Source organism: Emydura macquarii, unplaced genomic scaffold (assembly GCF_026122565.2).
Source record: "Emydura macquarii macquarii isolate MOO-44397 ecotype Brisbane River unplaced genomic scaffold, CSIRO-AGI_Emac_v2 contig_2481, whole genome shotgun sequence".
NCBI lineage: Eukaryota > Metazoa > Chordata > Testudines > Chelidae > Emydura > Emydura macquarii.
Genome location: NW_027132618.1, coordinates 516,117 through 541,567, shown reverse-complemented (window position 1 = coordinate 541,567; position 25,451 = coordinate 516,117). Strand labels below are relative to the sequence as shown.

General features: G+C 41.5%; 1 protein-coding gene across 2 annotated transcripts in view; it reads left to right on the top strand.

The window, feature by feature from the left end:
* Nucleotides 1-13,808: 13,808 nt before the first annotated feature.
* The window catches only part of SERBP1 (SERPINE1 mRNA binding protein 1), a 32,098-nt gene continuing 20,455 nt past the window's right edge, over nucleotides 13,809-25,451 (top strand). Inside the window, exons 1-5 of one of the 2 annotated variants that reach the window (XM_067563347.1) lie at nucleotides 13,809-14,316; nucleotides 20,591-20,744; nucleotides 21,655-21,801; nucleotides 21,945-22,016; nucleotides 22,664-22,738. In XM_067563347.1, the coding sequence (XP_067419448.1) occupies nucleotides 13,923-14,316; nucleotides 20,591-20,744; nucleotides 21,655-21,801; nucleotides 21,945-22,016; nucleotides 22,664-22,738 (842 nt within the window). In that variant the 5' untranslated portion in view covers nucleotides 13,809-13,922. Of the gene's footprint in view, nucleotides 14,317-20,590; nucleotides 20,745-21,654; nucleotides 21,802-21,920; nucleotides 22,017-22,663; nucleotides 22,739-25,451 lie in introns of both variants that reach the window. The other variant, XM_067563346.1, reaches the window with a different exon arrangement.

Here is a 25,451-nt window from a genome sequence, read left to right as displayed (position 1 = left end):
ACAAAAGTTTTGCCAGCATAAGCGCCAGTGTAGACACACCCTTAGATAGTAAAAAAGCCTAAGCCCCTATCACTTGTAAAAAGTAGCCGGGTTTGTTTCAATAGAGTTTAACTCAGGTTGGCTAACACACGTATACATACTTATCTAGACACTGCACAAACATTCTTTCCAAGATGTATGGAGCTGTAGAGTGCCTAGTGCAATGGGGACCCATTCTCCTTTGGCCCCTAGGCCCTACCATAGTAACCTTGGTTGAAAATGAATCATCGTGTACAAACATGGTGGCTAATTCAGGTTAATTGGCAATCAGTTAGCTCACACTAAAAACTTCTGGTGTAGACAAACCCTGAGATGATGAGGCAGTGTAGCCCAGTGGAGTGAGCACAAGGTTGGGAGCCAGAAATAGCTGAATGTAGAGGACCTCTCCCTCCACCCCCAATCATTTACAACAACATTTTGTAGAAAAATCAACTTCACTTGCTTACCTGACTGAAACCTGCTTTATGTTTCAGCTACAATCAAATTGTAACAAGCTGGACATAAAAATGGCATCTTAATTGAACCGTTATTCCCCTGACCCATGTACAAGTGTATTCTGCTAGTTGATGATTTTTTATTTGAATATTCCCTCTCTCCCCTAAAGAGACTGCCAAGTAGACAGTCCATTGGAGAAACAGGCAGAAGACAAGATTACGATTGGAAGAGGTTTGGAGCTATCATGAAATTGACAATCAGCCAAAGCTCTTTAACCTTTATGTATGGAGCTCAGAGCAGCAAAAAATGGACAGGGTAATAATGTAGACTTTGAGGACCTTCCAGCTGCCACATTGCTCCAGAGAGATGTTCTACAACAGTAAGTTACAATACTGAATTAGAATGGGGGAGGGATATCATAGGCAAATAAATATCCAGGTCATGATTTCTGCTACACCGCATCTGACATGGTCTGAAAGTGGGCAAAAGTTCTCAGATTAAAAATGTCACTCGGTGAGTTGGGTCTTCATGTTTAACTTAAAGCCTTCCATTTTACTGAAGTTGTTTTGTTCCATCATTGAAAGGTAAGATGACTGTCCACTCTATATCTGAGTCAAGATTTCTTCCTATGTTTTCATAGCAGATATAAAAAATTAGATGTAGGCTGTAAACACACCACTTCAGAATGTTAGAAATAGACACTATTTTTATGGCCAGTGCTAGTAGAAAACTGCAGGTGTCTGAAAACTGAATTCTGCAATTTATGGATTAATGTTTGGTTTTCTGTGGAATTTGATTTAAATATTGGTGTTTGACCTACATGGCTTAATGGAATACATCCTTAGTGTAAATACCAAGTACATGGACTTGCTGGAGTGCAACTAAAGTACAGTAGGTACATAGTCCAATGAGAAGTTAGAGAATTTAATCATAGATCTCAATATTTTGTTCCTTTTTATGAACAGAATAACAATGTATTAATCAGTGATCACATACAAATGATCTCCTGTGTTACTTTTAAGCTGATGTTATACAACAGGTCTAATCTAAGGCCTGTGCTACACACATCGAACTGGTTTAAACAAATGTGTGCCCTTAAACTAGATTTAGTCCATATCTACACTAGGAAAAAGTGCAGTTTGAACATGTTGGCTAACTCATTAACTTACCTTGTTCACCCTAGGAGTTATCATTTTAATTTGTTTGCTGATTGGGCACGAACTCCAGGTTTACTTCAATGAGGTTGAAAAGAATCAGAAGACCTTTGAGAACCAAAGCAGCAGGGTTTTACTTTATTCTAGGGGCTGGTCTACACTACAGAATTTTGTCAACAAAAGATGTACACACTGCAATGCTCCTCCCACTGATGTAACTCCCCTGCTATGCCAACATAATCATCTCAACCAGAGGTGTAGGGCTTATGTTGGTGTAGTTAGGGTGACTGTGTCAATGTACACACTGCGTTCCTTATATGGCTGTCATTCTTGTCAATTTCTGCTGGAGCCATGAAATTGACAAGAAAGCTGGGCAACTGGAGCCCAGTTGCCCTGTTTCCCTGGAGCTGAATGGCCATGCAGCTTCCCCTGGTGGAAAATGGGGAGGGGAGAAGCCCCGGGCGGCTTCCCCTGGCTGGGAACAGGATATGGGGGCACATCCCACTGCAAGCCTGTGGGGCAGCTGGGCTCCCACCAGGGAACTACCAGAGGGACCTGGGAGGCAGGGTTCTCAGCTCCCCACACTGGCCCTTAGGTCGATGGAAGTGCTCCTAGTGAGGACTTACACCACCAACCCAAGGAGGGCAGTGTGGAAATCAGCCACTCCAGTAATTAATGTGGTGGCTGTAAGTTGACCTAACATAGGTCAACTTATCTTTGTGGTGTAGACAAGGCATAGAACAGTGTGCTATGAATATTTTAATAAGGAGTGTCCACAGACTTCCCTCCTCACCTATGACAAACCCATGTACTATGGGTACTTGACTGTGGAATCTTTGTATAAACAAATGCCTTATCATACCCCTTCCCCCCCACCCCCGCCCCCCCCCCCCCCAAAAAAAAAAAAAAAAAAAAAAAGCTATCAATACCACTCAGCAAACAAGTACATTAAACATTTCCCATGAGATGCTTATACTTTGTTCCTGGAAAAATATGCTGAGTGTATTGATGTTTTAGCACAGTGTTTGACTTGTGTAATTTGAAGGGAGGATGGGATGGGCTGAATGCTTATCCAGGAGTATTTTTCCTTTTTTTTTTTTTTTTTTTTTTTTTTTTTTTACCTGCTATTTGGTGAAATCTGATCCATTCCAATAGCAAAATACTTGCTCTGGCAAAATATTTTTTGAGTACTGGGGATATCTCTGTGGTAACAATGAGTTAGTTCACACCATTCTCAGGATATTTCTTTCTTAAGAAGGACAATCATCCCAAACTTCCCTTCAGTTTAGTAGCAGCATTTTAATAGGGGACGCCTGAGAGCCACCTCCAGCACTTACCCATTCTAGAAAAGATCATTCAGCTAATGCAATGACACTTGGGCTGCTAAGATCTGAAAATAAAATAGTTTCAGCCTTGTCTAATTGAAAAAAAATGACTTGATTGCCTGCACATGGGGTTGCACCAATTTTATGCATTCTTAATATGCAGACATTTCATTAAATCAGTTTCTAAGGCAACTAGTTTAAACTGGTGCAATTTTTGTGAGTAGACAAGAAAAAAATGTTACTATTAACTGTCACTTGATCGGTTTTAAAATCTATTGTAAAAACAAAAGCTTTGCAACTGATTTGAAAGGCATAGAATAATGCATAGCCTGATATAGTTATAGCTAGAAGGGTATCTATACGTTAAGTGTAGGCTATGAAATACGTTCTGATATTTAAAATGTTATAATTGCATCAAGAGTGGTTGCACATATATGCAATACTAATTGTTCTTGTTTCAGACTCTTGTTGCTGGGCTTCATTCTAATTGATTGTATATATTGGCTGATTAAGGTAAAACAATTAGTTAATCTAAAATTCATTTACTTACTAATACATTGAGAGCATTTTTATTGTGGCTGTTAAACACTTGTAAGGCTATCTCTTTGAAACATTCAACACGTTTTATTGGTAACTGTAACAATGACTCTCCGATCTGGTTTCTTTGAGTAGAATATATTGAAGATGCTTTTAGTGGCGAAACACCTGAAAAAGCAACATTTAGATCATAAAGATCGGATGTTATTTTCTTCTAAATGTGAATGTTAATGCTAATGGAAAGTGCCACACTGATAGTGCCAGAGTGTAAAGTATTCTGTATATCCACAAAAAGTGCAACCTGGGCAGCAATAAAGCGAGTCGTATCACCAACATGTCTCTCTCCTGATAGAGGTGCCATTTCTATAGTTGAATATGTGGGGTAAAATATTGTTGGATGCCAATTAATTTTCAAAGTAAAATTAATAAAAGAAAACAATTATCAAAATATATAACAGGGAGGAAAATTAATTAGATGGAATTAATTGCTTCTCTTATGACTAATTCAGGAAAACCAACTCTAAAAATGGAATTATTGATTATGGTTATTGAGATTACATTCCAAGGGTAACCACATAAATTTAATCAAGAATTCTTCCCCTACACACTAAGGGATGCCCCCAAAATAAACAATTGAACTTGACTTTGAAATAAGCTGAAATAAATATCAGTACAGCAGTGCCGCTGTAAGACTGCTTGTATAGGTGCATTATGTCAGTAGGAGAGAGTGCTCCTGCTGATACAATAAAACCCCCTAAACGAGTGGCGGTAACATGTCGGTGGGAGACCGTCTCCTGATGACATAGTACTGTTCACACAAGTGCTTATGCTGGCAAAATTTGTCGCTCGGGGGGTTTCACACTCCTGAGCGACAAATGTTTTGCCAATTTAAGTGCTAGTGTGGACAAGGCCTTTAACTAAAGAATGAATTAGGATGAAACTAATAAATTGAATAGGAAATTTAATCGAAAGTGTTAAGTTAAACAAAATCTAGTAAAATCATTACTACTTTTTTACTTCTGTCTTAAGAAAATAGTATTTTGAGGCCTGGTCTACACTAGGAAATTAGGTTGGTATAGCTATGTCACTCATGGATGTGAAAAATCCACACCCCAATTGACACAGTTAAACTGACCTCTAACCCCCAGTGTAGACAGCACTACTAGCTACCATCTCTTGAGGAGATGGAGTACCTGTGCTGATCGGAGAACCCATTCCACTGGTGTAGGTAGTGTCTTCACTGAAGTGGTGTAGCTGTTTATGTGTAGACATACCCTGAATTTAAGCATGATTCTTAAAGCACCTTTACAGTCAGATGACCATTACAGCTCAAAATTAAGCTATATTTAGAACCTTGCTGGAAATGTTACAATAATGTATACAAAGCTGAAGTACCAGAATCACCCAGTGAGAGAGAGATACAGCAGTGCAGATCAGATAGGATTAGCTTTGATTTAGTGGAGTCAATAGTCAATTTATAACTGTAAATGTTTAGAAAGCAGTTTGATTAAGTAAGGTATTAAAATTAAAGTTAATTAAGCAGGTTGAGGGAGTGTTCTTAGAGTGCTGTTAAATCAACAGGGTATTGTAGGGAGATATTGGTGTCTGAGTTAATTGGTAGAAGAGATTATTAAAGGTAATGCCATGCACCAATGTTTAAACACTGCAATACTTTTCTATATTTAAACGTTACAAAGTACCCTACTTTTGATATTTAAAATAGACCAAAGTAATAGTCACTAGTTAAGTTGCCCCACCAAGATTGGAAAGAGGCCAGTGTGGAATATAAGGTATTAAATACATTAGATAACTCAGTAGTTTAAAAAAACACAATACAATTGAAGTTAGTGGGAAAATATTCTAAAGTTTATAACACACAAATAAAGATTGAAGTGATAATTTGAAGTAAGCTTCTCTCACTCACCCACACCCTGTACTGTTATATGGGAGAGAGATCCAAGGATAATTCTCTCACTGAGAGGTAACTTCTGTTATGGTGGTCTCAAGATATTAGAGAGAGGTGGGTGAGGTAATAGCTTTTATTGGACTCAACTTCTGTTGGTTAGAGAGGCAAGCTTTTGATCTTATACAGAGCTCTTTAGATCCAGGAAATGTATTCTGAGTGTCACAGCTAATACAAGGTGGAACAGATTATTTAGCATAAGTAGTTAATACATTTCAAGGGAGCATTGAAGGTGAAGTGGTCCATGAATACCACTCCAGTCATAGGGAAGAAATGGGGGGAAGGTCATGTGGGTTATAGATTGTTGTAATAAGACAAATTCAGTGTGTCTATCCAGTCCATGATTTTTAGTATCTAGTAAATTATGAATTTAAGCAGCCACTCCTCTTTTGAAGGTGTTGTACATTCTTTTGAGGATGAGAACTAATAGGTCAAATATAGAGTGGTTGCTTTGTGAAAAGTGTTCACTCACAGATTATATAGCGTTTTTGTCCATTACCATTTTTTGTGGGCGTTCATTTGAGAACATAGTTATTGTCTGGTTTCACCCACATTGTTATTTGGGGCATTTAGTGCACTGGATAAGATAGGCACGTGTAGGACCCATGGACCTTGAAAGATGTGTTGTGGACAATGTTGATCATTGTAGCTGTGGAGATATGTCTACAGGTTTTGCATCTGTTCTGGCAGGGTCTGGTACCATGTTGAGTTGGTGTGTCCTGGTCTGTGGGGAGCTTGCTTCCGATGATAAGCTTCGAGGTTGTTTGAAGGCCAGATGCGCGGGTATAGAAAGATTTTTTTCAGGATGGGGTCCTCATAGAGTATGGATTGTAACTGTTTGATACCCAGTAGGAATTTGTGTGGCATGGTAGGTGACAACTAGAAGTCTGCAGTCAGCAAGGGTTTTATTTCTGTATTGAAACAGGTTCTCCTAGGGTATTTGGGTGGCCCATCTCATGATGTGATCTATTTATCTGATGGCGTGTCCTTGTCTGGTGAAGGTAGCTTTAAGTGTGTTAAAGTATGTGGCTGTAGATAACAGATTTCTTGGTGTCTGGAAATCTACTGGAGCTATAAAGGTAGGTTACTGGATCTGTGAAGGTAGGTGTGGTAATTCATAGGTTTCCTGTATATAGTAGTCTGTAGGGTTCTATTGCTGAAGCTGATTATGGTGTCCAGGAAGTTGATACTAGTACGGGAGTGTTCCAAAGAGAGTTTAATGGATGGGTGGTGATGGTTGAAGTTGTGGTGGCAATTTATGAGGGAGTTTGTCTAAAGGATGAAAATATCATTGACATATCTCAGGTATATCATTGGTTTCATGGTGCATTTGTCCAGAAATTCTTCTTCAAGATGGCTTTGCTAGATACTGAAAATCATGGATTGAATAGAGACATTCAATGTGTGGCTTATTACAACAATCTATAAGCCATTTAAACCTCCCCTCTTTCAGATATTTTCCCTTCTTTCCCACCCCCCATGACAGGAGAGGTGTTAATGGACCTCTTCACCTTCAATGATCCCTTGAAATATATTTCAACTATTTATTCTAAACAATCCATTACACTTTGTATTTAGCTGTGACACTGAGTACATTTCCCAGACCTGAAGGAGAGCTCTGTGTAAACTCAAAAGCTTGTCTTCTAACCAAAAGAAGTTAATCCAATAAAAGATAGTACCTGAGACAAGGTAGGTGAGCTAACTTTCACTCACACGTGCAAGGCAGCAAAACTGCAGAGGATTGAATGTGCAAAATGCAGGACAAAGCAGAACAGTGATTTCACAAAGTTGCTAGTTCTTAGCACTTACAGTTAGGAACTAAGTTTGAAAGAAGAAAACAGAATTAACCATTAAAAATGAATTTCCACAAAGATATAACTCTTAAATGTACATATGTATTTACTTATCAAACCAAAGATTTGAAGGTTAGCTTTCTTAAGCGGTAAGCCTGATAATTTTGTAAACCAAGTGAAGTGAGCTCAGCACTAAACACCAGGTGTGAACAATAACTCTGGCAGTTACAGGCAAAAGCATTGACACCAAACCGGTTTTAGACACAATGTTTGATTTAAATCCTGTAACTTAGTCCAGTTACATTTGTAGGAGAATTTTCCCCAATCTTAAACTACTTTAAGGCTCTGTTTAATTTCCCTGTTTCTACTGTAATTCTTTGGCTTATTTGTAATCAGTATATCTTATCATATCTGTGGAAACTGTTATGCTCCTGACTTTGGTATTTTCCAATGAAGAGTTACTATCAGCCCAAGAATCTTGTTTTATGGAATAGGGCTGAAATCTAATGGGTTCAGTGTTCTAGGAGAACAATAATCATGTTTTCAAGGCCAAATTCTAACTTCCTTTGAAGTACAGAAATACCTCATGGAATTTTAGCAATAAGCATTGATTTCCTAAATGTTTCTGCACGTTGAAGCAAGTGGAATTTCTCACCCTTCCTTCTGTTTGGTGTGTAGTCTTTTTTTGTAGTGGGATTTAGGATTCTGTCTTCAGGGAAGTCTTTCCCCAAGATGCTGCTAATTGGGATTCTGGATATTAGTGTCCCAGGATATAAGATTCTTCTCAGAAGAGAATTCTTAGTCAAATAAAATCTCTCGTAGGGTTAAACACTTATTATGTGGAATGATGTAAGTTTTGCTGGATAAAAGTTTTGAACTTGACAATCCTTTCTATGTAGTATCTCCCCTTAGGTTGCATTGGAGAGCTTGGTCTACCTTCAGAAGCACATATTTGGCAATTTTCCTTTGCTCATTTTTTGTTTTGGAGAGGTGGTCGTTGATTAACTGGACAGGTCAAAGTGTCATGGGAAGTTACCTGCCCATCCAGTAGATGGCATTCAGGCCTCACACAAAGTTCCTTTCCAAGGGCTTCCAGCCTTTCCTTGGAATCCTTAATTTCTTCTTTAACACAATGCATATTTTAATAAACTAACAGAATTGTTTAGAGCCTTTTGGCTCACTTTGTTTCTAATTCTTGAACTGTTTAACTGTGGAATAAAATTCCAAAATGTTAGTTTCAATAATATAAGAAAACTTTATCTTCTTACTCTTAAAACTCTCCTCAAATTAAAGTTATTTCATCCCATTTCTAAATGTGGGAAGAAATTATTCCCAACTTGATTCTAATTTGAAAGAACTTCCAGGTTAACTATAAAATCAATATCCTAACTCAAATGGTTAGAATAGTTTAGCTAGTTTTAAGCATTGTCTTTGGTACTTCAAAACACGAGCAACACAACAAGAGTGCTCATTCTTTAATGGTTTCTAATGTAACTTCACGGTTGCGCCACTTAATCTTTTTTATACGTTTCTAGATTCTCATGTGAGCATACATTACAGTTTTATATACCAAAATGTTTTTGTTACATATGAAAATATTTTTTACTATGTTTGTGGTGGTGGTGTACCCTGGGACCAACCCGGCTATTAGAGAGGGTGGGTGAGGTGATATATTTTATTACAGTGGTTCCCAACCAGTAGTACACATACTCCTGAGGGTATGCAGAGATCTTACAGGGGGTACTCAACTCATCTAGATCAGTGTTTCTCAACCTAGGAGTTGTGACCCTTAAGGGAGTCATAGGACAGGTTTAGGGGGGTCATAAGTACAAGGCCGGCATTAGAAGTGGCAAGCAGGGCAATTGTGTGGCACCCCCCACCACAGGGGGCCCCACAAAGCTAAGTTACGTGCTTCAGCCATGGGCAGCGGGGCTCGGGCTTCAGATACAAGTGAAAAACAGGTTCAAGTACCATACTGGAATGTAAGTAGAAAATGTATATTCCAATTGATTTATAATTCTATGGTAATAATGAGAAAGTAAGCTCTTTTTTAGTAACAGCATGCTGTGACACTTTTTTGTATTTTTATCTGATTTTGTAAGCAAGTAGTTTTTAAATGAGGTGAAACTTGGGGCATGCAAGACAAATCAGACTCTTGAAAGGGATACAGTAGTTCGGAAAAGTTGAGAATGACTGTTTTATTGGATCACATTCTGGTGGTGAAAGAAGTTTTCAAGCGGCACAGAACTCTTTTTTTCAGGTCTAGGAGAGGTACTCAGTGTCACAGCTAAATACAAGGTGGATCAGATTGTTTAACAAAAGTAGTTAACACGCATTCTATGAGACAAGGTGGATGAGGTAATATTTTTTTATTGGGCCAACTTCTGTTGGTGAGAGACATGAGATTTCACAGAGAAGCTCGAAAGCTTCTCTCTCCAACAGAAGTTGGCCCAATAAAAGATATTACCTCACCCTCCTTTCCATATACATGTGAACTTATTCAATCATACAAAAACCTACTTTATTACCAAAAACTTTATTTGATCACTTTAAGCCTTAACCAACTAGTCATAATGTGATTTGGTCTTAGCCATTTAGGAAACCATAAAACTCTAAAACATTGGTGGTTTATTTTTGTTCATTTTATGAACTAGGGAATGTTGTGAGATTACTTAAATTAATTTTTCATTGCACATTGCTAAGAGTTGCATTAATGGTTGTGATGGAACCATCTAGTCTGTGCCAAGCAAAGAAATAAACACTTCCAAAATAATTTGAGATGATTTTAGAAACACTTAAGTTTATAATCCCCCTTTGCTGGAACCGTGACTCTTTAGCAAGGAGATCTTACCGAAATGGGGACAGAGAAAATAGATTGTAGCAACCTTTGTGTGTAGGTTTCTGTGTCACTTATGGGGAAATGAATTGAAACATTTGTTTTGCTACTAAGTATATTTTGAGACACCTTTGTCACATTACCTCTTATTTCAGACTTTATTAGTGATTTAATACAGGCTTATTCATGACGTTAAATAGAAATCTAGGTAAAAGACAGGGAGACAGGTCACTCTTAGAGGATCTTGAATGTGTGGAGACATGAAGGCCTGCTCTCCACTGCAAAGTTAGGCTGACGTAAGCTGACTTGATGTTGACCTAATTGTGCATGTCTGTGCTTAAATTTGTGTCCCACCATGTAAGTGCCCTGTTACAGCAACACAGTAAAAGCACCTCTGGAGCAGCACTGTGCCATGGTCAATGTACTGAGGTCAATGCAACGTAAGTGTAGATGCTGCAGCACTTATGTCAACCCTAACAGTCCTTTAGCAGCTGTCCCACAATGTCCAACACGGATCACTCTGATCACAGTTGTGAACTCCACTGCCCAGTTGTCAGAGACTAGAAGGCCCCCTCCTTTAAATTTATTATTTGTCTTTCCTGATTGCCCAGCTTGACGAGCACACCTTGCAGCTCTCCATTGTTGTGTCCAGCTGACCATGCCGGTGACCCGCTCTGGCTTGGCATAGACAGGAGATATTGGATCTCAGCCTGTGGGGAGAAGTGGCTGTGCAAACACAGCAACAGACCAGCCATAGAAGTGTGGACATCTACCAGCAGATTGCATGGGGGATGCAGAAGGGGTATGACAAGGACCTGCAACAGTGACGTGAATTGAAGGAACTGCATCAGGCATATCAGAAGGCCAGGGAGGCTAACACTGCAGTGTAGCCAGTGCCGAGCCCCAGACCTGCTGCTTTTACAAAGAACTGTGTGCCATGTTTAGTGAAGACCCCACCACTCTAAAGACAACAGTGGATAACACAGGCCCGTGGCAGGAACAGCAGGAGGAGGAGGATGTGGGATATGCAACTAAGGGGCCCAACTACGCCGCAAGCCAGAACCTGTTTGAGACACTACTGCTGTCCAATCAATCCCAGCAGCCAAGCATGGGTGAGCCCAATGCAGGGGAAGGAACCTCAGAAGTGTGTAATTGTATTTCCCATTACAATGATATACTGATGGAACCCCCAACTTAACAGGATGCAGCTATCAACTTTTCATTAACTTACTCGTACTAGAAGAGGTGGCAGTACAACAAAGAAAGGTAGAGTTACTTTTCATTCCCCTGTAGAGTTGGGCAAGAGGGGCCATGCAGAGCAGTTTGTTTATGAACATAGGGATGTCCCTTGAATCTTCTTGAGAAATCTTGTTGAAATTTAAATGGGGATACTCTGCACTCCTCTCCTGAAGGTTCTAGGGATGGCAGCCTTATTTCTTCATCTGCCGTAGGACACTTCCTCACACCAATCAGCAATAACTTCAGCAGGCACCATTGCAGTATGCAGGCTACCTGTATACAGGCCCAGGCAGTTTCAAGAAACCAGCAGCAGCTGTGCTCTGTGCCTTAGTCACCCTCAGAAGTGAGAGATCAGCTAAAATCACCACCACCTGTGGAAGATGGTGCTAGTATTCAATGCCATTGCCCTAGACTCAGTTTCATATAACCAAGCAATTTCCTCCTCATTTCCCTCACCCCTGGTGGGCCATATTCACCATGGCTGATGCTCTGAGTGGTGTCATGCACAAGCACTCTGAAGCAAAAGTGTCAATAAGCATGTCTTGTTTAAAACTTTAAAGGGAGCAAGGGAAGGGGGAGGGTTTGGAATCCTAAGTTTCACTTTCCATTGTGACTATATTGATGATAGTATATGTTTTATCTGCAGCTGCTGCTGTTGCAGCCTTGAGCAGTTCCCCCTCCACATCAATGGAATGTCTGAGCCAGATAAGGAGGAGAAATAAGAGGAGTTGGGCTGACATGTTATGCGAGATCTGCAAGCCAGTGCTGCATTAGACCATGAGCAAAGGGCCTGGAGGATGAATATTGCAGGCAGCCTGGAGAAGGAAAGAGTGGACAGAGTTCCAGCAGGAAAAGAAGAGGGAGGTGCATCAGGATATAATGGGGTTCCTCTAGCAGCAAAACCAGATGTTGCAGACTTGTGTGATCCTAACAGGGTCAACAAGCAGGTGAAGATGGCAGTGATCACACTAGCAGTATAGTAAGTACAGTTGATGTAGCTCAGATCACATTGTTAATGGATGTTACATTATTATATATATAATCTGCTGTGGAACCAATTTCGGGTTTAGTGCAAAATGCAGTTTCCACAGAATATCACTGATTTCAGGAGGGGTCTGTATGGGTGCAGAGTTCATTATAGGTGTTAATAACTAAAGCTCCAATCCTACAAATATTTAAATTGACTTTCATTGGTCATGCTGAGATGACTGAAAAGTAAAAAATCAAATATGGTAACAAGTAAAATGGAGACTTAAAAACGGTCAGTTTAAAAAATCAATTAATCTTAGCAGGTTTGGGAGTAGAAATATCTAAACAGCATAGTTTCACTTTGTACCTTTGAAAACTGTTAAATGTCTGTGTTACAAGGTGGGTGAGGTAATACCATCGTGGCATAGTCAGAGTTTTTGTTTTAAAGCAACTGTTTATATTGGCAGTAAAACAAACCTATGAGAGCACTTCTACTACCCTTTCTAAAAGCATGATTTGAAACAGGCCAAATGTATCCCTTAACTTTTATGAGTTTACAATCAGATTTTCCTGTTTTTAAAAGTTTGTCTTTCCCAACAGGTGAGGGAGAAACAAGGGCACTGTGAAACTGCTGCCAAAGTGCTCGCACCAGCACCTAGTAAACACACCACCTTCCTCCCCTTCACTCAGCCATAGTAACCTTCCTCGTTACAATGGTAACAATAGAAAACCTCTCTGGAACAAACCCTCACTTCTGCCTCTTCTTTAAAAGCTGGCCGAGGCCCGGGTCACTGGAGCCGTGTCTCCAAACACGAGAGGGGCAAGGACACGTTCTCGCCCAGCGTGGACCTGACCTGGCCGCAACCAAGCCCCCTGGGCTGAAACGTGCCTGTGTTTAACCCCCTCTATGACTACACATCACCGTGGGGGTTGTGAAGGTCGAACCCAGCGGTGCTGAACCGTAGCTCTGCTGAGCAGCGTGCGGGGGGAACGGCCTTTAAAAGCGATGGGGCTAGCATTACCCCCTGTAACGCAGGGGCCAGGCCGCCGCCGCAGTCGGGGAGCGGGGGTTGCGCCGGGTGGGTCTTGTTGCTTCCGCACCAGCGCAGTTACTGCCCCGCCCCTGGGAGCGGACGCGGGTGGCACGCTGCGCCGGGGCAAGCGGGGGGCCAGCCCGTGGCGCTGTGCTGCCGTGCTGCCCGCCCAGGCGGGAGTTAGGGCCGTGCTGGGAGGGTCAAGGGCGGCGGGAGCTCGCCTGCGTGAGACAGGTGCCAGGCCTGCTCTGCGGGAGGGGCAGCTAAGGGGGGTCATGGGTCTCCTCCCCCCGGTGAGACCAGAGCGCGCCTTCCCCCGCCAAAATACAGACACACACACACCCTCGGACAGGCCCCCCACGCGGACGCTGCATTGCATGTTGGGAATTGTAGTCCCCCCCTCCTCCACGCGCGCGGGCTCCCGTGGCTGCAGGCCGCCTCCAGTTCCCACGATGCTTTGCGCGCGGCAAACCCCGGCTGTTCCTGGCGCCGGAAGAGAAGCGGGTTTCTCTGGGGCCGGCCATCTTGTGTGGTATCGCGAGCAGGGGGCAGGGGCCTGGGCAGCATCGGAGGAGGATCCCGCCGAGAGGGGCCCATCATGCCCGGACACCTGCAAGAAGGGTTCGGTTGCGTCGTCACCAACCGCTTCGACCAGCTCTTTGACGACGAGTCGGACCCTTTCGAGGTGTTGCGGGCGGCCGAGAGCCGGAGGAAGGAGAGCGGCGGCGGCGGCGGGAGCCAAGGGGGCGGCGGCGGCGGGGCCCGCAGCGGGCAGGCGGCCCAGGCCAACTCCTCTGGCGGGGTCGGCAGCGGGGGCTCGGGACAGGCTGGGGGCGGCGGCAGCGGCAGCAGTAGCGCGGCCAAGCAGCTGCGCAGGGAGTCCCAGAAAGAGCGCAAGAACCCGCTGCCGCCCTTCGCCGTCTCGGCCGCAGGCGCTGGCGAGCGCAGGGAGGAAGGCAGCGGGCAGCCCGCCGCGCCGCTCAGGAAGGAAGGTGAGCGGGGAGGCGGCCCGCGCCCGAAACGCCAGGACCGGGGTGGGGAAGTTTCAGAGGCGCCACATGCGGCAGCTCCAGTGCCCCGGGGGTCGGGCCCTCCGGGCTCCCTCACCCCCTGCCGCGGGAGGCTGCTCCCTCCCATGCAGGGCCCTGGCCGGGGACCCCCCGCCGAGAAGGGTTCCGAGTTCTTAAGCCCCCCTGGGCGTGGAGATGTGGCGCTGGAAGCTGCGTATCCCTTTCCTGGCCTAGCGAGGGGAAGCTGCCGCCCGTGGGCTGTGACAGCCCCTCACCCCCACACGCGGCCCGGCAGCCGGGGCTGAACTTTGAAGTCTCTGCGGCCCCCAGGCGGGGCAGCCCCTGCTAGATCCCCGCAGAGGTACCACCTGCTCTTCGGGGGGCAGGGGTGGGGCACTAGGTGCTGTGCAGGCCGTGGCTTCTCTACGCACGTGGGGACTGGGGAGTGAGGCCTGGCTGTCGCACATGTGTATTGGGAAGGAGGGGGGTGGGTGGGGGACGGAAGGAGTTCCTAATAACTTTAGTTTCCTGGGGTGGGTGGACGAAGCTCGGGGTGCCCCAACTTATCCGGGGTTGGGAAGAGGATTGAGCAAGGCCTGTTGTATGTTAAGCACTATTTGTGGCCCCGGAGGAGCACTCCGAAAGAGGTTTAGGAGGTTGGATGATCCTGTTAACGATAAGGGGTTGGGTGGGATGGCAGCCCTCCTGTGAGGGAGGTCCAGCACACTTAGTGTTGGGACACACAGATTATCAGCCAAGTCTTTTTCTAAAGGGAGTTGCATCACTTTAAGTCTCCCTGAAAGCGCTGTAGTCTCCTGTTAGTGAAGTTGAGCTAATTATACCTGGGCCACGTGCGTTCAGAGTATGTTTTCTATCCCCATCCGTCTGCGCCACCTTCACCGGGTGGGAGGCTCAAAATGGAGCCTTTTAATTTGTGGTGCATCTGATGATGTCTTTATTTTTGTCTTTGCACCTAGTTACTGTAAAGTTTTCATTGTTAATGTGGGGTATTCTCAGAACTGGCAAGAGAGGCATGAGTAAGGAAAAACATTCCCGAATGTTAATTAGAGACTAATAATCAGTTTTTAAGCCTAAATTGCACCTGTAAGGACATAGCCCATTTAACAGTAAATTTAACACTTTTTTTTTCTGGGTTCTTTTCAGTATTAGTTTATAGCCTAAACAACTTTATGGAAAACAAATTTATGGACTGTAATAAAGTTTAATTTCCCTTATGAACAAGTGAAAAATATAGTGACATTAAATTAATGTCTTTGATTTACTTTTTTATGGCTTGATTATGCAAAAAACGCATGCTTAATTTAATGCATGTGTATGGTTCAGAAGCAGATAACATGGCACTTTTCATCATTAGATCTCAAAGAACTTTACAAAGGAAATCAGCGTCACTTTTCCGATTTTGGAAGTGGTGGAACTTAAGTACAGGAACGGAAGATACTTGCCCAAGGTCACCTAGCAGGCCAGTGACAGAGGGCTACTTATATGCATAAACTTCAGCACGTGCGTGATTGAAAGACTGTGGCCTAAATTTGTAGTGTTCGTCATATCATTTTTGTGTGTATTGAAAGTGCTCTGTAAAATTTGGGTAAAGAACTATTTGGCAAACTAATAAGATAATTATGACAACTAAAACTAAATGAGCTCATAAAATCTTACTCCCAATTGAAATAATTACAGTATTAAAAATTAACACATTGCATTTCTTTTTATGACAAAATACATTGCAATATGGTGGTCTGAGTGCTTCTTTTTGAACTTTTGGTAAGAGGGAGAATAGCTTTAACAAAATATTTGTCACTTTAACCAAGGAAATACTAAATAAAAGCATTTTTTAAAGAAAAATAGGGAAATACAAAGCAAAAATGTATTTGTGTTACTTGACCTATGGACAACTTGCACATCGAAGTGTGGTAGTTGGATTTTTTTTTTTTCTGAGCAGTGGAATGACAGGTGCAAAATATACCAACTGACCATTACTAAACCTGCTGGCTTTTTTGAAAGACCAGCCATCATAAACTTGCTCTGTCCTACCTCATGAAATAGATTTTTAAATATGGGTAATACTTCTGATTAAGCTATAAAACACTAAGATTTTGACCATTAAGACAACTATCATGGCTTGACCTTTTTGTTTTTGTTTTAGTTTTCTTCCGGCCACCATGAGTGTTTACCAGTTCTAAAAATTGTGTCCAAAAGTGAAAAGTGCCTAGATGGAAAGAAATAATTCAATATTTCAGGGATTTGCAGTAGAAATCTATTAGACGGGCGAGTCCATTCACTGGGACATAAAGATAGAGCGAGTTTTAAACTTGGCATACTGTGTTAAGGGAGAATTAATTCATAATTTTGTAAGCATGCCTGATTTTTGTATAAAACATAAATATTTTATTTCAGTTTTAATAGCATTCTTAATTTTATATGATTGGTACATGTGTAAATACACATGCCAGTTATAAATATTCATGATGTTGTCTAAACTACCCCACCATTGGTCTCAAAAGATAAGAGCTGATGAACTGCACCTTCAATGAACTGATCATAAAGGCTGTACTAGAAATGATGATTTTTGTGGTGAAAGCACTGGATTTGAACTTTGGAGATCTGAGTTCATCCAGGTTCTGCAACAGATGTCCTGAGGCAAGTCACTTAATTTCTCTTCCCCTCACCTGTGCATCTGTAAAATTGGGATAATACTTCCTTTCCTCCCAAGAGTTTCATTAGAGTAAATCTCAGGGAGTTTAAACTTTTCATATAGAAAAGGGTTTTTTAGCAAGAATTTTGGGTCTTGTAAACATGTTTGTAGGGTAAGGATATTATTGTTCTTTGGGTGTGTTTGGCTTGGATAGCACTATAAATGTGCTAGTTCTTATAGCTCCACCCAAATATGGCATTGCTTGTTCTGCAGGAGGTTGTTCAGTTGGCTTATTATTATAGAGATTGAAATTTGGCAGTTTTAAATTTGGGATCAAAGACAACATGGCTGAATTCTCAATCCTTGACTCTTATGAATAAGCCTACAGAACGGTATAGTGAGTTCAAAGGGAATATGGCTATAGTTTTCATAGTTGAATCATAAATTTTTTAAAAAGATTTTTTGGACAGTTTTGTTGGTTGTGTTGCTTGACTTTTTTCCAATATTGATGGAAATTTTTTTCCTGCTTGTTTTGGTTTTATGTTAAAGCAGTTGACATCTCCTGGAAATGTATTTTTAAAAAAACCCAGCTTTTGTAAATTTTTAGCATTTTGAACTGCATAATACAAAAGAGATTTGCTTAGAAGCAGGATTTTTTTCCTTGAGTTCTTTTGCCTTTCTGATCATAAACTTATGAAGTCATAATGCTTTTTATGACGTCATCTAGTTTTGAAGATATCAAATGACTTCATTGCACATGAGGAGTGAACAGCATGAGGATATTAATACCAGTAAACAAAGGTCCTTTTTCATGCAAGTAACATTAGTAGTGTAAAATAGGGAAAGGAAATATTTAAAATTCTCTAACTAGAATGTATTAAGAGAGAAGGTGTTCCTGTTGCTTTGAAATGATGTGGCTTATGAAAGATATTGGCAGCGTGGGAAACAAGTTTATAACAAATTTGTTCTGGTGAACTGACTGTTTCCATTATAAAGAGCAGTAAGTTAACTTTTTCTAAAAGACCAATACCATACAATTGTCCATTTAGTCCTCTAAACATGCCACAGTGGAAAAACTGTACCTCTGAGAGAATTCTGTGCCAAAAAATTAAAAATTCTGCACCTCTCAAAAAAAAAAAAAAAAAATACTGTGCACTATATTTTAAAATTCTGCAAATTTTATTTGCTAACTTATAAATATGGAGACTTCTGAATGTCAGTGGGGAGCACAGGCCAGTGGCTGTACAGAGGTGTGAGGTCACCTGCAAACCCACCCTATCCCCAGACATGGACCTTTGGGCAGGCCCGGCCCTTACCCTATGTCAGGGTCCCACTGGGTCGGAGGGGCTGCTGGATGATCTCCCACCTCCGTGTAGCCAGTGATCTCTGCTTCCCACTGCCATGCTGGAGCCTCCGCATTTATTCATTAACAAATACAGTTTGCAGAACTTAAAGATTCTGCACACAGTTTTTTAAATTTTATGGTGCAGAATTCCCTCAGGAGTGTAGCAGTCAAAGCAACTCGCCAGGGTTAGTAGCCCTACACCAGGTGTAGGCAGGCAGGCTCAGCTCAGCAGGATCCTAGCGTCGCGGGATCCAGGTGTGGGGTGAGAGGGTTTTGTGTGGGGCCCTCTGGGTATGGGCTGCTAAGTGTGAGGTATGGATGCAGGGGGAATCTGGGTGCACAGGAGCTTGTTAGTGGGATTCCAGGTTCAGGGGCAATGGGACTCTGCAGGGGGCCCAGGTTAGGGTGTGGGACTAGTGGGGTTTTGTGGGGTGGTGGTCAAGATGCATAGGGGGTGGGGATTTGAGTGCAGGCAGCTCAGTGGGGAGTGAGGCTCAGCGGGAGAGGGTCCAGGTGCGGTCTGGGTGTGCTGAGGGAAAGGGGTTTGGTGAGGGTCTGGATGGAGGGAGGTGAGGTACAGTGAGCTGGAGGTTACAGTGCAGGGTGTGAGGTTCTGGGTGCTAGGGCGTGAGGTGAGGTTAGGTTGCGGGGAGGTCTGGTTATGGGGGGGTTCTGGATGCACGGCAGTGGGTGGATAGGGGAGCAGCTCCTTGTACAGTGACCCCTTTCCCCTGCAACTGAGGAGTAATGGGGGCCAGGAGAAGTGGAGCCAGGAGAGATTTCTGGGGGTAGGTCTGACCCAGTCACTTTGTGCAGGGGCAGTGCGCTCCACCCACAGGCCAGCAGCTGTTGAGCCCAGTGCAGGGTAGGAGCCACCAGCCATGTCATCCCCAGCCTCTGGAGGAGGGGGAAATCCTAGTGTGGAGGGCTCCATATGTTGGGGGGTCAGGTGAGGTTTGACGGGATGGGGGTTCAGGTGTGGGGGGGCTTGGTGGAGGAGTTCGGGGGGGTCAGATGCACCGGGGTTGGACAAATGGGGTGGGTCTGAGCTGGTAGGCAATGGCCCCCTTCGCCCCCCCATCATGGTGATTCACCTGTGCTGGCTGCTCCAGGCGCCCGAAAGGATGTGCCTGTGCTGCTGGGTAGGGATGTGATTACTTTTGCGGCTTTCTTTTGCTTCCACATCGGAAAGTCATTTTTCTGCACAGAAGCAAAGAAATCTGCACAGGATATGAATTCTTCACGCATGCAGTGGTGCAGAATTCCCCCAGGAGTTAAAACTAGAAATGGCCCTTTAAAAGTGGCCTGCAGATTGGAGTGGGGAAGTAAGCTTGTGCAGAGAGGAAATAACTTACCCTTGTGAGACTCTGGTGGCACAAAGTGTTCTTAAAGCTTAGGAAGGTTTGGGTGAATCCTTGGCTGTCTCAGAGCCAAAGTAGCTGGTTCTGCACCATTTGGTGTGCAGAGGGAAAAGTTTATTCAGTACATATCACAGTGGGGTCCCTGTCTATTACTAAGGCTCCCAGGCACCACAGTAATACAAATAACAAACAGTGTCTTGGATAGGAGGATTTTTGGTTAGAGCTCTGGCAATCCCCAGCAAGTTTACCAATCCTCGGACAAGTGAGGATGAAGCAGAAAGGTGCTGTAAAGGCACTTTTGTCCATCCACACCTCAAAGCAGAGCTCTAGCGCATCTGTAACTTTCTTTACTGTGCACCAACACAGTGACATATCTGTATCTTTTGGTACTCTAGGCTATTTCTTTGTATCCCTTGAGGAATGTCAAGCACTTTTGATAAGTATTATGGCACTGAATTAATATAAAACTCATCTATAATATTAGTTTAAAAATCTGTTTTATCTCAGTGTTCAGATGCTTCTCTAAACAAAATCTGACCTATTTTCATAGCATGAGTTAACTAGCCATTTATTCCCATTGGTTTTCTTTTTTGTGTGCTGCACTGCTGTAATAGCTTAAGTTTCTTCTACAAAAGTAACAGAAGTGAGAAGTGCTGCCTAAGAAGAAAGATTGGAGTAAGAGAAGCTAAATAACATTTTTAACTGATAGTGGTAGTAAAAGGACAAAAAAATCACTTGTGAAAGGAAATCCTCCCAGACTGCTTGGCCATCAGAAGACTGGAAGGAAAACTGGAGTGTCAGTTCTGAATTGTGTTTTTGCTTTTGTGCTGGTAGGGTCACAGTTTCTTTTACTTGGCTGCTGAATATTTTGCTGATGTAGATTGTTTACTATTTTAGGGATAAGACGAATTGGCAGAAGGCCTGATCAGCAGCAGCCTCAGGGTGAAGGCAAGCCTATTGAAAGGAGACCAGAGAGACGACCTCCTCGTGAACGCCGATTTGATAAACCTGCTGAAGAGAAGGGTGAAGGAGGGGAATTTTCTGTGGATAAGTAAGACTTTTTCATCTTGCAAACAATCTTTGTGATTATTTGGGTCAGTACACTTATTTCCCTCTACTGGTGTACAAAAATATATAAAACCCTTGCTGGTTGGATCAGAATAATGTTAACTTCATCAGAAAATATTTGTAATCATGCAAAGTAGAATAGCTATCTTCATCATTATTGCATGACTTCGTTTATATACTTGACCCAGATTACTGTGCACCAAAAGCCTAGTGTAAACGCATAGTTGCACTGGTTTAAAGGTGTGGTTTTTTTTGAGCTGGTGAAGAACTCTGTGTGGACATGCTTATATAAGTCTAAACCAATTTAGCTTATGTCATTAAATTTACAGGCAAAAGCTAAATCTATAGATTAAGCTTTAAGCTGGTATTGGTGTGTCCATACAGGGAATTCTATCAGTTTAATTAGAGGTTTTAAAACTGATCTTAGCTAGACCAGTGCAACTTGTGTGTCGAGAAGGCCTAAGCTTATGTTGATTCCAGAATCAAGTGTTCTAAATTCAGTGCCACTAGGTATTATAGTTTTAAAGCAATTGTACCATAATTAAAATGTCATTACTTTTTAAAGAAATGAGAAGTCATTAAAGAGAGAATGTGGCATTTGTGATATTTGTTGTATTACATTCAAAAATACGGTTAATTACTAGATGAAATAAGGTGAGTAGTTGACTTATTTTAAAGCATTGTTTCAAGATTTTTAAACTCAGGCTGCATTTAAATTGGTATTCTTTTTTTAGATGGTAATATTCCTAAATCGAATTCCTAAATAATTCCTAAATGTTTATGTTCAACTAACTAAATACAGCACAGAGTTTAAAAACAAATATATTCAAAGGCTCTAAGCTGTGTTTTAGTTTTTGGAAGTGTAATATTTAATGGCTTCTGTTCTATGATAGGCCCATTATCGACCGACTTATGCGTGGTCGTGGTGGTCTGGGTGGAAGAGGTGGACGTGGAGGTCGTGGACGTGGAATGGGCAGAGGAGATGGCTTTGACTCCCGTGGCAAACGTGAATTTGACAGGCATAGTGGAAGTGATAGATCGTAAGTCTTAAATTTAAACTCTTCCTATTGTTTTTCACTAGCTTTTAATAGTATACACTTCTTAATTTGCCTTTGAATTTCTGTATCCAGACACTATTATGTTAACTCAGTTTTGTTAGTTCTCTCTCACATTCACATTTCAGTGGCCTAAAGCATGAGGATAAACGTGGCGGCAGTGGATCACACAACTGGGGAACCGTCAAAGATGAGCTAACGTTAGTAATCTGTAATTTCTTGAAATTCATTAACAGAAAAATTTAAACAGGTCTCCCTGTTTCCACTGTTTTATAAAAAATGTATTTGTCTCTCTGAAATTTGTAGGTTTTTTTTTTTTTTTTTTTTTTAAGTCTTCTGTGTTAGTGGAAACAACACCAGTTTAGCTGTTTTCTTAACATCAATTTTGAAGCCTTATTAACACTTGAAAAGCAAAAAGTTACCCATTAGCTCGTTGGTAACATTTGAAGTTACTTGACTTTGGCTCTAAGTGTAAACTGTTGTTTTTTTATGTTCTGTTCTGGAAAGTAGTGATTGTTACTTTACATCAGTTTACAGCAACGCTTTCTCATGTGCATTACTGTCTTTCTAGTCTTCAGTTTAATGCCTGGGTCAGTTTTGCATTTGAGGAAAGGGCAGGAGACTAGAAGCATCGGTATTGATGCAAAGAGCCATACAAGTCTTGGGAAAATTGCTCAGAAAATTGAGACAATTGGCTTTTCTTAAATCTCTAAAGAGACCCATGCTTTTCATGAAATAATGAGAAAAGCTGGATCTCCTGACTATTGAGTGAGTCTTGAGATTCAGTAACATCTTAGCAGTTTTAAACAGGTGCTGGTTTGAAGAAAAAAAAATCTTTTAATTACAGTGAGTTGGATCAGTCAAATGTGACTGAGGAAACACCAGAAGGAGAGGAACATCCACCTGCTGATTCTGAGAATAAGTGAGTACCATCCTTTTTACAACTTTCTCTGATTGCTTCACATACCATTTTTGAATTCCAGAGGGATAGCCATGTTAGTCTGTTTTTAGCAAAACAACAAGAGTCCTGTGGCACCTGCTTTCGTGGGCAGAAACCTACTGCATCCGATGAAGTGGGTTTCTGCCCACGAAAGCTTATGCCCAAATTTGTTAGTCTTTAAGGTGCCACAGGACTCTTGCATTTTTAGATTATTTTTCTCTTTAATTTCTTGGGTTCTTTGACCATGTGGCCATTGGCAGACCTCTTTCCCATGGGGCCATTGGCATTTCTTCCACAGATATGTAAGTGACCACAGTACTGTTGAAAGACTGGGGAGAAGAGGGGGGGTATCTTCAGAATTACCTTTATTTCTAGACATTTACATGTAATGAATGGTTCATCGGTACTCTGTAAACTACTAGGCCGCCTTCAGATTTAGTTTGTTATTTAATCAGTTAAATGATAGTTTAAATATGCTTCCAAAATAAGATTTTCAAAACAAAGTGAAAGCAGCCCTGCCACATTTGAGCAGAGTAACCAAGCAAAAGGATTCAATTCAAGTTGGTAGGCAGCACTTTTTTTCACTTTTGGGCTTCCAAAGTAGTTGTATTGATGATAATGGCCAGACTTCTGAGGAAAACATTATGTGTCTCCAGTTCTGTTGCTATGTGTATGAATGATTTGCTGAAAACTTGATTACCTTTAATTTGTGTTTCCAAGGAAGAGGGAACCAGAGAATTGGAAATCAGTGACTTTAACACCTATTGGATTAGTTGAATAAAAGCAAGTGGCTATAGGAAAACAAGATAATCAGTAATGGCACATAAGGTTCATGAAAACTTAATGTGAAACTTTGGTAAGATAAGTGTAGTGGATGAATTAAATGCAGATTGTGTCAACTTTAGTAAGGTATGTGATATGGTTCCATACGGCAATGTCATAAGAAAATGTCAATTGGATTAGAGGGTATCTCATAGTATACATTTCTCTAAGAAAATTCTAACAATGGACCTAGTACCAGTCAGTTTTCTCATTAGTGACTTTGTGGATAGTCAGAAAGAGGAGGGCAAAGTTTTATTATTAAGTGAAGTCAAGAAATTTATGTTGAGTATTAAACGCCAAATTCTGCCCCTCCAAGGCTGTGGAAGAATCTGGGACAGCAGAAATGATGCATTTTCCCCCATGTCCCATGTAGCTCTATTGTGGGACCTTTTAGTATGTAAGTGAGCAGAAGTCGGGTCATTGAATCCATCAACAGATTTCCCCTGCATTAGCCTCCAGAGCCTAAGGGTATGTGATGCATTTGCAGGGATTTCTGGCTCAGTCTAACCACATGCTGTGTACTGGTGTTTGAGATCTGGCCCCTAAAACAACAAAACAATAACACACACAGCTGCCATGGAACATTTTTGAATCATCTCTAGACTTATTCAAGGTTAGAGTAGAGATCCACCCAACAGGGAGGATTTATAAATAACTAAATTTTCCACAGTGTAGTGGGATGGAATATATGATCCACTAGATTCCTACTACCCAAAATGATAAATCAGTTCTTAATATAAAAATGTTCTTTAAAACAGATTTTCTCTGAAACGCTTGATATGAAGTTGGGTGGATGAAATTGAATGTTTCTGTTTGTGGCTTTAATAGCAATCCTTTTTAAACATTAATATTTTGTTTACCCAGATGTAGCTCTGACATCACCCAAAATGCCCAACTAATAAGTCAGAACACAGATTTGGAAAAATCATCATTAAGAGCAATAATATGATAAGCATTACTGATAGAATATTTAAAATAATTACATTGATGTAATTGGAGTTTTGGTACTGAGTCTATTACTACTTGTTACAGCTGTTTAGGCAATTTGTCTGGTTCATGTTGAAAATCATTTTTTACAGTACGAGTCACATGGAAGTCTTGCATTTGCCTCCCAAAGTTGCATCCAGTATATAGTTTTATAGGAAAACAATTATGTTAAACTAAAACCACTTAATTCAATAATTGAAATATTAATTTTTTTACTGGACACATTAGAAACTTATGGTTTGGCAGTATTAAAGAGTGTGTTAAAAATGAAGTGTTTCAAACTAAAACAGCTTATATTACTACTTAAATATGTTTAATAGTTGATCAAACAATTTTCACTTTCCCTGGAAGTTATTGGAGTAATATTCTATTCCAGCATGCACCTGAGTAGAGTATTAGTGCGAATCTCAGGTAAGTTGCATTTAGTGAAACCTCAGTTTTCCCGTACAGCATAGAGCAGCTCAGGCACCTTTGAAGCACATCTGGAGTGTAGATTGCTAAAGTAGGAGAAAAGTCTAGTAATTTTGATTTAAAGGTTAAGTTTAGGTAAAAGATGGGTGTGATAGAAAATAAGAAAGGAAGGTTTGCAAGCTTAGACTGCCTTGTCAACTAAAGCCTATATTTTAAGTGGAAATCCATATTTCCATTACAGAACAAGATTTAAAAGTGGAAATTGAGAGTTGTTGAAAAAAGTAAACATCAGTTGAAAACAAGCTAGCTGGTCCTTTTAAAAATAAGTTGTCTCATGGTGAATATCTAGGTATGCCAGATTCACTGTACTTTTTGTGCTGTCATCTGGCTGTTGTAGATTTTATTGTGGCATGTGACCAGGTATCTGCCTGCTACATACAAACCTTTTGTCACTGTCTGCAGACAAGAAGCTATG